The 14350-nt window shown below is 30.5% G+C and overlaps 1 protein-coding gene across 1 annotated transcript in view; it reads left to right on the forward strand.

Annotated features, from left to right (window-relative positions):
- The window catches only part of LOC141498739 (ankyrin repeat domain-containing protein 26-like), a 63128-nt gene that overhangs the window by 22394 nt on the left and 26384 nt on the right, over positions 1–14350 (forward strand). The window contains 1 exon segment of the mRNA XM_074201885.1: positions 1021–1057. Within this exon segment, the coding sequence (XP_074057986.1) occupies positions 1021–1057 (37 nt within the window).

Consider the following 14350-nt stretch of genomic DNA (forward strand, 5'->3'; position numbering starts at 1 on the left):
AACTGTACTTTGTTATATTTTGTCTCTTTAAATTATGCATATACGTAGATAGATAGAGACCTGTCTATAGATAGATATAGATGCATTTATTGTTTTCCTATTAGAATATGAATTTGTCAGACACAAGCATTTATTAAGTGCTTAGCTTACAATGTACTAGATACTGTACAAATAGGAATCATTTAAGTTGTTTGGCTTTTTTTTTTAACCTTCTCTAGTTCCTAACATGGTTCCTCTAGTTTCACAGTAGGCATTCATAAATTATGGATTGATTGTTTTACCATGACCTCAGTGTTCTCATCTGTAAAATAAGATTAGAACTAGCTGACCTGTAAAGTTACATTATAGGCTCTATTACAATATATTGGTGCTGGCTAAATTGTTACTGTATTCTTTTTGGATGTAGGTATAAAAATGCATTTATAAGAAATAATCATTTCATGTCTATTTTTATAATTACTTTGTAGTCATAGTGGTCTCTTTAAGTGCTAAGCATATTTTATATTTTGAAATGATCTTTAGAAAACCATATAGAGGGTGGCTAGGTGGCGTAGTGGATAAAGCACCTGCCCTGGATTCAGGAGTACCTGGGTTCAAATCCGGTCTCAGACACTTATTAATTACCTAACTGTGTGGCCTTGGTCAAGCCACTTAACCCAGTTTGCCTTAAAAAAACCTAAAGAAAAAAAAAAAGAAAACCCTATGTAGTGATGATCATATACTAAATTCGCTTAAAGAAAAAAATATTCAAAATCTGAGACATGAATACCATGTTAACAAAATTCAAGTTTCTTTGCATATAATCAATTGTGATAAACTGATGATTCTGATAATAGTCTTATTTTGTTAGACCAATATATTTTGTATTCAATGACTAATGATCTAAGCTAGTATCTAAATTTATTAATAATTTCTTTGTTTACAACAGTTTAAAACATTTTTTGAGTTTTGTGTATTATCTTAAGTTCATTATTCCTCATTCACTTCATTGTTATGAATATTATTTCAATGTTATTTCAGTTGCAGCAGGAGTTAGAAGAAAGTATAGCCAAGGCAGGTATGTCCAAATTATTTATAAATAAAATATGCTTAGGTTGATGTTATAGTTAATTTTTATATGCAGGAAATACTCCCACAAATGTCAGTCATTATTATTATCCTTAAGATATTGGTTGACTTTAGAGCAGCTCATCAACTTATTCCCATAATATTTCTATTTGCCCTCTGGAAAGTATATAAGCTGGAATTATAATTTTGTTCATACTAGTCATTTTACATTCATGTTGATCTCTTATATCCTTTATTTTATTTGTCTATTTGAAGAAAGTGTGACTCACACTTTCATTAATTCATTACTTCTTTTATTTTTTGGTTAATTTATTACAAAATTATTGGTATAAATATTGTTCTTTCAGTACTATTGATTACAAAACAAAATTGTAATTTAAGACTCTGATAATTAAATTTATATCTGTAGATGGTTTGGGAAATGTGGAATTGGTTTTGATTTGAGCTTCAAAAGAAACCTGCATGATATGTGACTTTCAGGAAAGCTTCAATTTAAGTCGTCCTTTTGATACATATTGCATATGAGACCATGGACAAGTCATTTAACTTCAGTATTCAAGATATTCTACGTCTAAGTTGGACCTATGCCCATTGTTATGATTCTCACACTCAGAATTTAACATGATAAATTATGAATACCTAGGGGGGAAAAAATCACACACACACACACACACACACACACACACACACACACACACACACACACAGTAAATCTTTTTTCCCCAGTTAATGTTGGACTTGAATCTACATCTTGTAGGGCTTCTCCATTAGAATCGACTGAAGAATCCTCAAGCTTCCCAAATCTGAAGCAGGATCCAGTTTCTAGAGCAACTCAGGAATACATAGACATTTTAAAGAAAAAGTACTTGATTTAAAGGAAGAAATAATGTGAAGAAATAATGTACATCTATCAAATAAAATGAATACTAGGCTTTCCATTAAATAAATAAATTTGAAATGTGTTTTGTCGTAAGTTTTAATATGTAGTATGCATGTATTTTAAAATAGATTTGTATAATTCTTTATTAAAAGCTTTGCTTCTTTATTTTTGAAAAACTGGTCCCAAATAAGTAGTTGTAGGTGGTCTAGAAACCATTAAATTGTTTATAATACTTTTGCTATCTATCTTTAAAAGTTGTACTGTGTTTTCTATATAATATCATTTATGTTGGCCTAAAGCATTTAACAAATTTAGGTAAAATTATTTTGATATATTGATGCTATTTCTAATCTCAGAATTTGAATTTATCTGTAACAATGCTGTAAAATTAATTGATTTGTTTTTAAATTTAAGTTATTTTAGGCTACAATGCACTTAAACATTTTTGTTTTGAAACTTAATCAAATACATCTTTGTCTTGAAAATCATATATATATATATATTATATATATATATATTATATTTATATATGCATACACACACCCTTTTTCGCCCTAAAGACTGGATTGTATATACCACTGCTTGAGGATCAAATCTGGTTTTACAGTTATTTCAGTCATGTCTGACTATTTGTGATTCCATTTAGAGTTTTCTTGGCAAAGATATTGGAGTGTTTTGCCATTTCATTCTCCAGCTCAATTTATTATTGAAATAACTGAGGGAAAAGGGTCAAGTTATTTGCCCAGGATAGCATAACTTATATGATAGAAGAGGATAGTTAATAGAAATTCTCTTCCCTACACAAGGAGGAATCTTCTTGTCTACAGGTTCAGCACTCTCTCCATTGCAACACAAGGTAGTAAATATCAGCACTGGGATTTCAGAGTTAAACTTTCTGATTTCAGGTAACCCACATTCTTTTTTATTTTATTATAAATATCAATATTTCAAATATAAAATGGAAAGTGATGACTATATATTAAGTTGAAACTTTATTACATAGATTGTTAAAGTAATATTGATTTGTTTTATTTTTACATTGAATTTACATATTGAGAGGTCCCTTGAAATAAAATAAGACTAGAGAAAAAATAACACAGTGACCTCATCTAATAGTATATGCAAAATTTCTATATCCTGTCTCCTTCCTATACCCCCCTTATCCGTATTCACCTCATTGAAAAAATAAAGGAGTAATTCTTTATGACAAATATGCATACTCAAGGAAAAAAAATTTTCTCACTGAGTATATACAAAAATACAGAGTATCCCAAAAGTCAAAGTGCATTTTAGGCCTTAATTACTTGAAGCATGAATGCTATAAATTTTTGAAAAACAAAATATGAAAGTTTATTTAAATTTTAAAATTATTTAGTTTTGTCAATTTTGAATAAACAATTTTAAATCTGACAAGACAGAGCACTCTGCCAGTATATTTTCTATATATATAAAATTTGGGAATATATAATGTAATATTTATATACATATAAAATATATATGGGAAAATTTTAAACATATATATGTATATATATATACATATATATATGTATATATATATATATATATATATATATATATATATATATATATATATATATATATATATACTATTTACAAACTGCAGCAGTTTCTGAATGAAGACTTCTCAAACTCATGGATCAGTCAAAAGAGGTCTTCTCCCTTAGCCACTTTTGTTATCTGATCTGTCTACGTTATGAACATGAAAGCTCATGTGTTGGGCAAAAACACTTTTGATGATCTGAAAGCTAAGATTGCAAATTCAGCCCTGTATAAATGCAATCCTATTACTAAATAACAACTGATGAAATTATTTTATATTATGACACAAGACAGTGCTGTTTAGTCACTTTATATTTTAAAATAATTAACCTTTCAAATTAGTTTTGTAAGTTCTTCAACATTTCTACATCTGAAGAGATAAATGTTCAAAAACGCACTGAGAATTTTGAGCTATAGTGTATGTACTCTAACATATTATGTAACCCTAGACAAATCACATCTCAGTGCCCTGGGCAATTTTCTGTAGGAAGGGGAAAAAAATCTACCTCAGATCCAGGATCTAACCCTTCCTTGGAAGAACAGTTCAGGAAATTAAGAAGGCTGCTTAATGAAAACAGAATCAAATCAGAAGAAATAATTTGTAATGCTGTCTATTCTTAGGAATCAAATTTCTATTACATATGTGAGTATAGGTTTTCCCCATTAGAAGTAACATTTCCTGATGGTTTTAGATATTGTATATCATTTTAAGGAAAGCTCCACTTATTCCTGTGCTCCCAGTGTTGGAACTGTGCCCAAAGAGCAATAAAACTGATCTGACACTTTGACCCAGCAATACCAATACTAAACCTGTATCTAAAAGAAATTACAGAAAATGAGAAAAGTTCCACAAGTTAAAAAATATTTTTAGCACCTCTCTTTGTAGTGTCAAAGGATTGGAAACTGAAGGGGATGCCTATTAATTGAAGGGCTAAACAAGTTATAATATATGAATATTATGGAGTACTATTGTTGTATAAGAAGACATAAATGTTCAGACTTGAGAGAAGCATGGAAAGAACTTGATGCTGAGTGAATGGACAGAGAACCAGGAGAGCACTGTACACATTAATAACATTGTGAGTTGATCAGCTATGATGGATGCAGCTCCTCTCAGCAGTTCAGATATCTAGGAGAACCCTCGGACACCTATTATAGACAATGTCATCTGCATCTAGAGAGGATAAATCAGCACCAACAACAAACCCATAGAAGTTGAATGGATACTATGTTCATTTTTTAAAACTTCTCTCATGTTTTTCCTTTGTCATGGTTTTCTTTCTTTACCCTTTTTCCTAATTCTTCATACACACAATGATTAATATGTAAATATGTTAAACACAAAAGTACAAGCACTGTTCACCACTGAGGGGAGGGGGGGATAGGAAGGCAGGGTGTTAGAAAAATGTGCAAATTATAAATATATTATTGGATGAATGCGGGAAAATGTCCATAATATGTAATTAGAAAATTAAAATAATATGTCAATTTAAAAATCAGGAAAAAATGAGTACTGTGTTTTGTCAAAAGACTTTTTCATCTTTTGAGATGACTTTACGCTTTTGTGATTGTTAATTTTTTCTTGGTATGCTCAATTAAGCTGATTGTTTTCCTAATAATGTATTAACCCTGCATGACTGGCATAAATTCTACCAGATCATATTGTATTATTCTAGTGATAATTTACTACATTTTTGCATTTGATTGTGAAGTTTTTGTGCCAAAGTATAGGATCAATTTTTGAGAAGGTCCCAGATATCACAGAGAAATAGATATATTCCTTTTTTATTCCACTCAGCTTTCTCCAGAGGTCTGTCATATCTCATTTTTCTAGAATTCTATTCAATTTTTAACTTTCTTCTTGTTTATTTTATGGTTAGATTTATATAATTATGAGAAGGAGGAGGCTGATGTCATGCACTAATATAGTTTTGTTGTCTTCCTGTCACTCTTTAGTGTCTTTATCTAAGAATTCGGATATCCTAACACTGCTATCCACTTCCATTTAGGGGAAGTTCATTCTATTCTAATTCAAAGTTTTGATTAGTAAATCTGTATTTCCCTCCATCTTATCTTCACTTTTTTTGTACTTTTCTCTCACCTTTGCCTTATCTCACCCTCACCACAGTTTTGAGCTTGACTGTTGCCTCCCTCAGTTTGCCCTGCTATTATCCCTCACTTTGTTTTTCTTATCCCTCTCCCTTTTTATGTTTGCTTCCTTTTCCTTTTTTTTGCCTTTTTTGCAAGGCACTGGGGGTAAGTGACTTGCCCAAGGTCACACAGCTAATTTTTTTAAGTGAGGCTGGATTTGAACTCAGGTCCTTCTAACTCCAGGGCCAGTGCTCTAACCACTGTACCACCTAGTTGCCCCCTATTTCTTCTTCTACATTTAATTTTATCCTCCTTTCTATCAGCTCCTTCCTTCCATTTCTCTCTCCTTTCTCCTCCTACTTATCTTAGAGTAAGACAAATTTCTAAACTCAATTGAGAATGTATGTAATTCCCTCTTTAAACTAAAACTGTTGGGAGTAAATGCTTATATCTTCCCTTATATGGAATTATTTATCCTCTAATGTCTCTGTCTTGTTCTCCCAATGTAATCCAGCAAATTATCACTAAGAAAATACACTGTGATGGTTAGGATTTACATCAAGAATTCATGGTTCAATCAATATTAGGAAAACAATCAGCATATTTTACCATGATACTGAAACTTAAAGAAATCATTTAATCACCTCAAAAGATGTTAAAATCTTTTGACAAAATACTGTACCAGTGCCTAATAAAAACACTAGAGAACATAGAAATAAATTCCTGAAAATGATAAGCAATATCTACCTAAAATCATCATCAAGCATTATATATAATGGGGATGAACTAGAAACATTCCTTTATAAGATCAAGGATAAATCAAGGATGTCCAATTATCTCTATTCAATATAAGATTCAAAATTCTAGTTTTAACAATAAGAGAATAAAAATAAACTGAGGGAATTGGAATAGGCCATGAGAAAGGAAAAATCAGTCTTTGAAGATATTTTATAATCTGAGGATTCTAGAAATAATCAGCTAAAGAACTCGAAAAGATTAACTTTTTTTCAAAGTAGGATTAAAACCATCATTTCTGTATGTGACCAACAAAGTTCAAAAGCAATGAAAAGAGAAAACCCCTCAAAAGTTACCATAAACATGAAATTCTAAAGAATCTACTTCCCAAGGCCACACAGTGACTATATGAACAAATTACAAAACATTTTTCATGTAGATTGAATAAGATCTAAACAAATTAAATGTTAATTGCTCATGGTAGGCTGAGCTAATAAAAATGATAGTAATACCTAAATAAAATTACTTTTTCAGTGCTATTGCAATCAAAACTGCCAAACTATGATATGGAGCTTGAAAAAATAGTAATAAAATTCATCTAAAGTAACAAAATCAAGAATATCGCTGGAATTAATGGAAAAAATTTTTTAAAGGTGGTCTGCTCATAACAGATCAAAACTATACTATAAAACAGATGGCAACAATATTTGGTACTGTCTAAGAAATACAGAAGTGGATTGATAGAATAGGTTAGGGACAAAAGAAACAGTAGTAAATGACTCTAGTAATATGCATTAGATAAACCCAAAGACTTTGGGGGTAAAAACTAACAAAAACTTGCTGGGGAAACTGAAAAATTATGGTTGAAAACAATTCATAGACCAACATCTCATAACTATACTAAGATAAGGTCAAAATGAGTACAGAATTTAGACATAAATGATGATTACTTAAACCAATTAGGAGAACAAGGAATAATCTATAAAATGGGGAGAAGTTTATGACCAAAGAAGAGAGATTAAAATTTTAAATTACAAAATGTATGATTTCAACTACATTAAATAGAGTTTACATAAACCAATTCAAGATTGGGAGCAATGTAGAAAATTGGGAAATAATGGTCACTGCTAGTATTTCTGATAAAGGAATAAATTCTAAAATATATGAAGAATTGAATCAAATTTATGGAAATACAAGTCATTTTCCAATTGATAAATGATAAAAGGATATGAATGGGCAGTTTTCAGATGAAAAAATTCAAATGATCAATAGACATTTGAAAAATGTTTCAAATTTTAATGCAAATTAAAATAACACTTGAAATATCACTTCACACCTACCAGATTGTTGAAAATGTGGGAAGAATGGGACACTAATGCACTAATGCATTTGTGAAGTGAAATGATCCAATCAATCTGGAAAGCAATTTATAACTGTTCAAACAGCAATGAAACAGTGCATATCCTTTTATACAACATTACCACTACTAGGTCTATATCCCAAAAAGAGCATAAAAAAGGGGAAAGGATCAACATGTATAAAAGTATTTATAGTGGCTATTTTTGTAGTGGTAAAGAAATGGAAATTGAAGGAATGCCCGTCAAAGGGGGAATGGCTGAACAAGTTTATGTTTTATGAATAGAATACTATTGGACTATAAGCAATCATGAGCAGTTGTATTTTAGGAAATCCTGGAAAGATTTCCATGAACTTATGCTGACAGATATGTAAAATAAGGATAACACTGTATACATTGACAAAACCACTGCAAGATGATCAACTATGATAAGAATAGGTCCTCTAAGCAGTTCAGTGATGAACAATCCTGAGAAACCAGTTATGGAATATGCCATTCATATCCAGAGGAAAAATTAGGGACACTGAATGCAGAGAAAAGTCATACTATGGTCACTTTATTAAATTTGATTTTTCTTATGTTTTTCCCTTTATTTTAATTATTCTTTCACAAAATTATTAATATGCAAATATGTTAAACACAATTGTACACATACCACCTGTATCAGATTGTTTGCTGTCAAGGGGGTTTGGAAGGGAAGGAGGATGGAAATCAAGTGCTTGCTATAGGATAAATGTTGAAAACTATCTTTGCATGAAAATAGTTTATAAATCATATTTCAACCATAATCACTTTATTTTCTAAGACATTTGAACTACCAAATACATTTTTTTAAAGAAAGTTATGTTAGAGACAGCTAGTTGGCATAAGTGGATAGAGCATCCTAGAGTCATAAGGACCTGAGCTCAAATCTCAGTCTCAGATACTTCACATGTACTGTGTGACTTTGGGCTAGTCACTTAACCTCATCACCTTTTTTTTAAAAAAAAAGACAACAAGATTTAGGGGGCAGCTAGGTGGTATAGTTTATAGAGCACTGCCCCTGAGTTCAAATCCGGCCTCAGACACTAATTGTCTAGCTATGTGACCCTGGACAAGTCACTCTTAGCCCCATTGCCTTAAACAATTAATTTTTTTTTAAAAAATAAAGTTATTTTAGCGAACTTATTAAAAGAAGTAATTCTACAGTTTTATTTGGATTTCAGTTCTAGAATCTCATTTCTAAAAATAGCTATAAATACTGTTAATTTTATTTGTTAGACATTTTGCAAGTAATGCTCATTCACAGTTCTGACTCAATACAAATATTTGCTAAAATATTTTTCAGTTCACTGAAATTTAGTGAAGAGCCCAAAAGAAAAATAAGAAGACATTTATATTGGAAGGAAGCCTGTTTAGGACAAGATTCTGAATCTGCTCTGATTATGAAATAAACACACTATAGCCAAAAGCTCTCCAGCTTACAACCCTAGACTGGTCAAGTTTTATAGTTTCTATTAAGAGTCAGTTTTTACTTTTGAACCCCAAAATACACTCATATCAGCTCAGTTGATTTAATGCCAGATGACAATTTGTTAATGTGTTAAAGGCTATTCCTTTACAAAGAGTGAATAGATTTAATACAATGAAAAGATACAATATAATTGGCTGGGAAAAAATTGGTTACCCCTTTGTGTTTTCAATAACTAAGACCTAGAATTAGTGTAAAATTTTATTTATGTTATGTCACAACTTGCTTCAGCAGGAAGGAAATGAGAAGCATCCGAGCTGAAAAACATTTCATCAGAATTAGAATCATTTTGCTCCTTGCACCTTTTGTCTATTTCTCAGATTTTTAAGTAAAGATCCTTACCTCACCTCCTTGCCCTGCATTTGGATTTTCTTTCTTTTGGATGCTTGCTTAGTCTTTGAACATCATCTTCACTTTTGGTGATTTTGTGTTTTTATATCTTTTCTCCTTAGTCCTTACCAGGATTTGACTCCAGAAAAGTGGACTTCCTTTACATAAAAAAACTCTGGTTTTCTAAATTTATAGCAAAGCAAGATCTACATGGAAGTAAAAGAGCATTATGGCTATCCATTTCACTCGAGATCTCATCTTTTTAACTTCAGATTCTGTTGGCAGGGGAGAACTTGGATTGTATCCAAGCATCTCAGTTAGTTGGAGTTCCTGCTGCTCTGTTGCAGCTAGGCAGGCCCTTTTATCTGTTCCCTCTATGTCTTTTGGGAAACTATATAAAGGACCTTTGTAAAAGTTAGATGTAAGTCAAAACTGAACACAGTGAACACTGATCAAGCTTAGATGATATAAAAATATGAGAAGGTCTCTTTGCCATTATGAAAGACTATGAGAATGGAACACTACCAGAAATGCTATCTATAAATAGAAACATAGATCTCAATTCCTATGTAATTTGATGGCTTACATTAGTAAGGTTGAAGAGATACTGACAATGAGGATTAATAGCTTCACTGAAGAAGCAGCATTACAAATTCTTAAAATACTTATAAAGTACTAACAAAGAAATGAAAAAATTATGATAAAAATCTATTCAAAAATAATAAAGTTCATAAAATATCTAGGAACTAACATACTAATACTTATATTCAGAAAGAATACTTATAAAAGTTAAGGAGATAAATAATTGAAGAGTTAATTTTTCATTGTTGATTGCAGAAATAAATATATATTTTCCTAAATTAGATTTAAAATTTAATTCTTTAACAAATAACTAAAAGGTTTCTTTGCAACCAAGGAAAAACAGAGGAATAAAATTCATTTGGTGAAACATAAGACCTAGAATCTCAAGAAAGTCCTTTTTTCTGAAACAATGATATAATAGGTCTATCAACAGAATTCAACCTGTATCATAATACACCAATTATAAAAAGTATTCTTTTTGGTTTAAAAAAGTAGATCAGGAGAAAAGAGAAACCTAGAAGTCTTTAAATAAAGTAGTGCATGATTGAATGAACCAAGAAACAAAAACTGTCAAATTTTCAAATATCCTCTAATTGACAAAGCATTTATGAAGTTAGAAAATCATATCAAAGAAATTAGGTTTGAGATTGCGATTTTATACTATTAACCACAACCTAGCTGAGTTATAGTATTTGTGACCTAAAAATAAAATGTGCATTATTTTTAAATTACAGGAAAATGAGAAAAGTTGCTTACTTAATATAACTACATAAATATATGTAGGAATTTTACCAAGGCATAGAGTTATTATAAAATATAAAAGACAATTTTTCACATTAATTTTAAATGGTTATAGTAGAGCTAGGATTAATATTGAAGCCAAAAAGAACTAGATTCAAATCTTGTCTGTGACAAGGACCAGCTATATCATCTTGGTCAAGTCATTTAATTCTCAGGGTCTCAATCAACCAACCATAAGTTGATGATCTATATTGATGGATGATGTTTCTGAACTAAAAAGGTGATAGGCAACGTATATTAAATAGAAATATAAAGTACTTTTTTAGGAACACTACATGTAAAAAATGTTTTTCAACTTATTACATTCCTTTCAACCTTGGTTGCAGTGGCTTTGTTTGTGCAAAACCTTTTTAATTTAATGTAATCAAAATTATCTAATTTGTTTTTCACAATGTTCTCTATCTCTTCTTCTGTCATAAATTTTTCCCCTTTTTAGATCTGACAGATAAACTATTCCTTGTTCTCCTAAGTGACTTATATTGCCTTTTAAGTCTAAATCCTGCAGCCATTTTGCCCTTATTTTGGTATAAGGTATGTGATGTTGGTCTACATCTAAATTCTGCCATATTAATTTCCAGTTTTCTGCAGAGTTATTTCTTATCCCAGAAGCTAGAATCTTTGGGTTTATCAAAGAGTAGAATTTCAAATAGTCATTTATTTCTGCTTCTTTTGCACCCAATCTATTCTACTGATCTACCACTCTATTTCCTAGCCAGCATAAGACAGTTTTGATGACTGGTGCTTTATAATGTAATTTTAGATCTAGTATGACTACACTACCTTTTGTAGCATTTTTATTACTTCCTTTTATATTCTTCATCTTTTATTCCTCCATATGAATTTAGTTACTATTTTTTCTAGTTCCCTAAAGTAAATTTTTTGAACATTTGTTGGGTATCACACTGAATAAGTAATTTAATTTAGGTAGAATTGTCATTGTTATTATGTTAACTCAGTCTACCCAGGAGCAATTGACATTGTCCCACTTATTTAGATCTGATTTTGTTTGTGTGGAAAGGCTTTTAGAGTTGTTCCTGAGTCTGCATTGGCAAGTAGATTCCCAAGTATTTTATGTTATATGTAGTTATTTTAAATGGATTTTTTTTCTATCTCTTGTTGCTGTAGCTTGTTTGTAATATATAGAAATTCTGAGGATTTGTGAGGGTTAATTTTATATCTTGTGACTTTGCTAAATTTGCTAATTTTTTCCAGTAGATTTTTAGATGATTTTCTAAGATTCTATAAGTATACCATCATAACAACTGCATAAAATGAGTTTTGTTTTTTCATTACCAATTCTAATTCCTCCCATTTCTTTTTCTTCTTGTATTGCTAAAGCTAATACTCCTAATACAATAATGAATAATAGTTATGATAACAAGCAAGCATCCTTGTTTAACCCCTGATTTCACTGGGAATATTTCTAGCTTAGCCCTATTATAAATAATGTTTGTTGATGGTTTTAGATAGATAATGCTTATAATTTTAAAGAGCATTCCCCCTAAAAAAAAACCAAAAGGAAAAAAAGAAAAAAGAGCATTCCATTTATTCCAATTCTCTCTAGTGTTTTTAATAAGAATGAATGTTGTGTTTTGTCAAAAGCTTTTTCAGCATCTATTGAGACATGATTTCTAATATCTAATATCTAATATTGATATGGGCAATTATGCTGATAATATTCCTCCTATTGAACCAATACTATTGAACCAATACTGGTATCCTGTTTGATCATAGTGTATTATCCTAGTAATAACTTGCCATAATCAATCTGCTAATATTTTATTTAAAATTTTTTCATTGATATTGATTAGGGAATTTGATCTATAATTTTCCTTCTCTGTTTTTGCCCCGCCCCCCGCTTTAGGACTCAGCACCATATTGGTGTCATAGAAGGAATTCATAAGAACTTCTTCACCTATTTTTTGAAATTGTTTGTATAGAATTGGAACTAAATGTTCTTTGAATGTTTGATAGAATTTATTTGTGAATCTGTCTGGCCCTGGAGTTTTTTCCTTAGGGAGTTTATTGATGATTTGTTCAATTTCTTTCTCTAAAATGGTGTTGTTTAAGTATTTCATTTCCTCTTCTTTTAACCTGGGTTGTTTATAGTTTTTTAAATATTCATCCATTTCACATATATTGTAAAGTTTATTTACATAATGCTGGACAAAACACTTTTGAATTATTACTCTTATTTCCCCCTCATTGTTGTCATCTTTTTTCATTTTTGATAATGGTAATTTGGATTTCTTTTCTTTTATACTCAATTCATCCAAAGATTTATCTATTTTATTGCTTTTTTTCATAAAAAAACTCTTAGGTATATTTATTAGTTCAATAATTTTCTTGCTTTAATTTTAAGAATTTCAATTTTGATATTTAATTGGGATTTTTAGTTTGTTCTTCCTCTAACTTTTTTAGATGCATGCACAGATCATTGATCTCGTTATTTTAGTTATGGAAGCATTTAGAGTTATAATATTTCCCCTAATAACTGGTTAGACTATATCCCATAATTGGGCATATTGTCTCATTACTGTCATTGTCTTGGATATAATTATTAATTCTTTCTATGATTTTCTATTTTATCCATTCATTTTTTAAAATTTGGTTATTTAATTTCCAATTAATTTCTTGCTAGTGATTTTTATTGGATCATGATTTGAAAAGGATTCTGTCAATATTTATGGCTTTCTGTGTTTCATTATGAAGCTTTTATGACCTAATACATGTCAATTTTATATAGGTGCCATGTGCTGCCAAAAAAGCCATCTTTCTTTCTATCCCTATTCAATTTTTTCCAGAGGTCTATGATATCTAAGCTTTCTAATATTCTATGCATCTCCTTAACTTACTTCTTGTTTATATTATGGTTAGATTTATCTAATTCCAAAAGAGGGAGGTTTATGTCTTTCACCAGTAGTTTTGCTGTTTATGTCTTCTTTTAACTCATCCAGCTTCTCCTCTAAGAATTTGAATACTATACCACTTAGTGCATGCATGTTTAGCATTGAAATTATTTCATGGTAACTTTTAGGAGGATATAGTTTCTTTCCTTTGATGAAATATAGTTTTGCTATGGCTTTGTCTGAGATAAGGATTGTTACCCCTGCTTTTCTCAATTTAGTTAAAGCATAATGTCTTCTGCTTCAGGATTTTACCTTTACTCTTTGTATATATCTCTGCTTCAAATGTGTTTCTTGTAAACAACATATTGTTAGATTCTGATCTTTAATTCACTCTGCCACTGACTTCGGTTTTATGGGAGAGCTCATCTCATTTACAATAAAAGTTATAACTATTAATCTTTATTACACTCCATGCTGTCTCCCTCCATTTGTCTTTTTCCCCTTCCTTTTCCCTTATCCCTCCTCCCTGCCTCCCTTAATATGTCCCCACTTTCTATCTACTACTCTACTTTTCCTTTCCCCTTTCC

Source organism: Macrotis lagotis, chromosome X (genome assembly GCF_037893015.1).
Source record: "Macrotis lagotis isolate mMagLag1 chromosome X, bilby.v1.9.chrom.fasta, whole genome shotgun sequence".
NCBI lineage: Eukaryota > Metazoa > Chordata > Mammalia > Peramelemorphia > Peramelidae > Macrotis > Macrotis lagotis.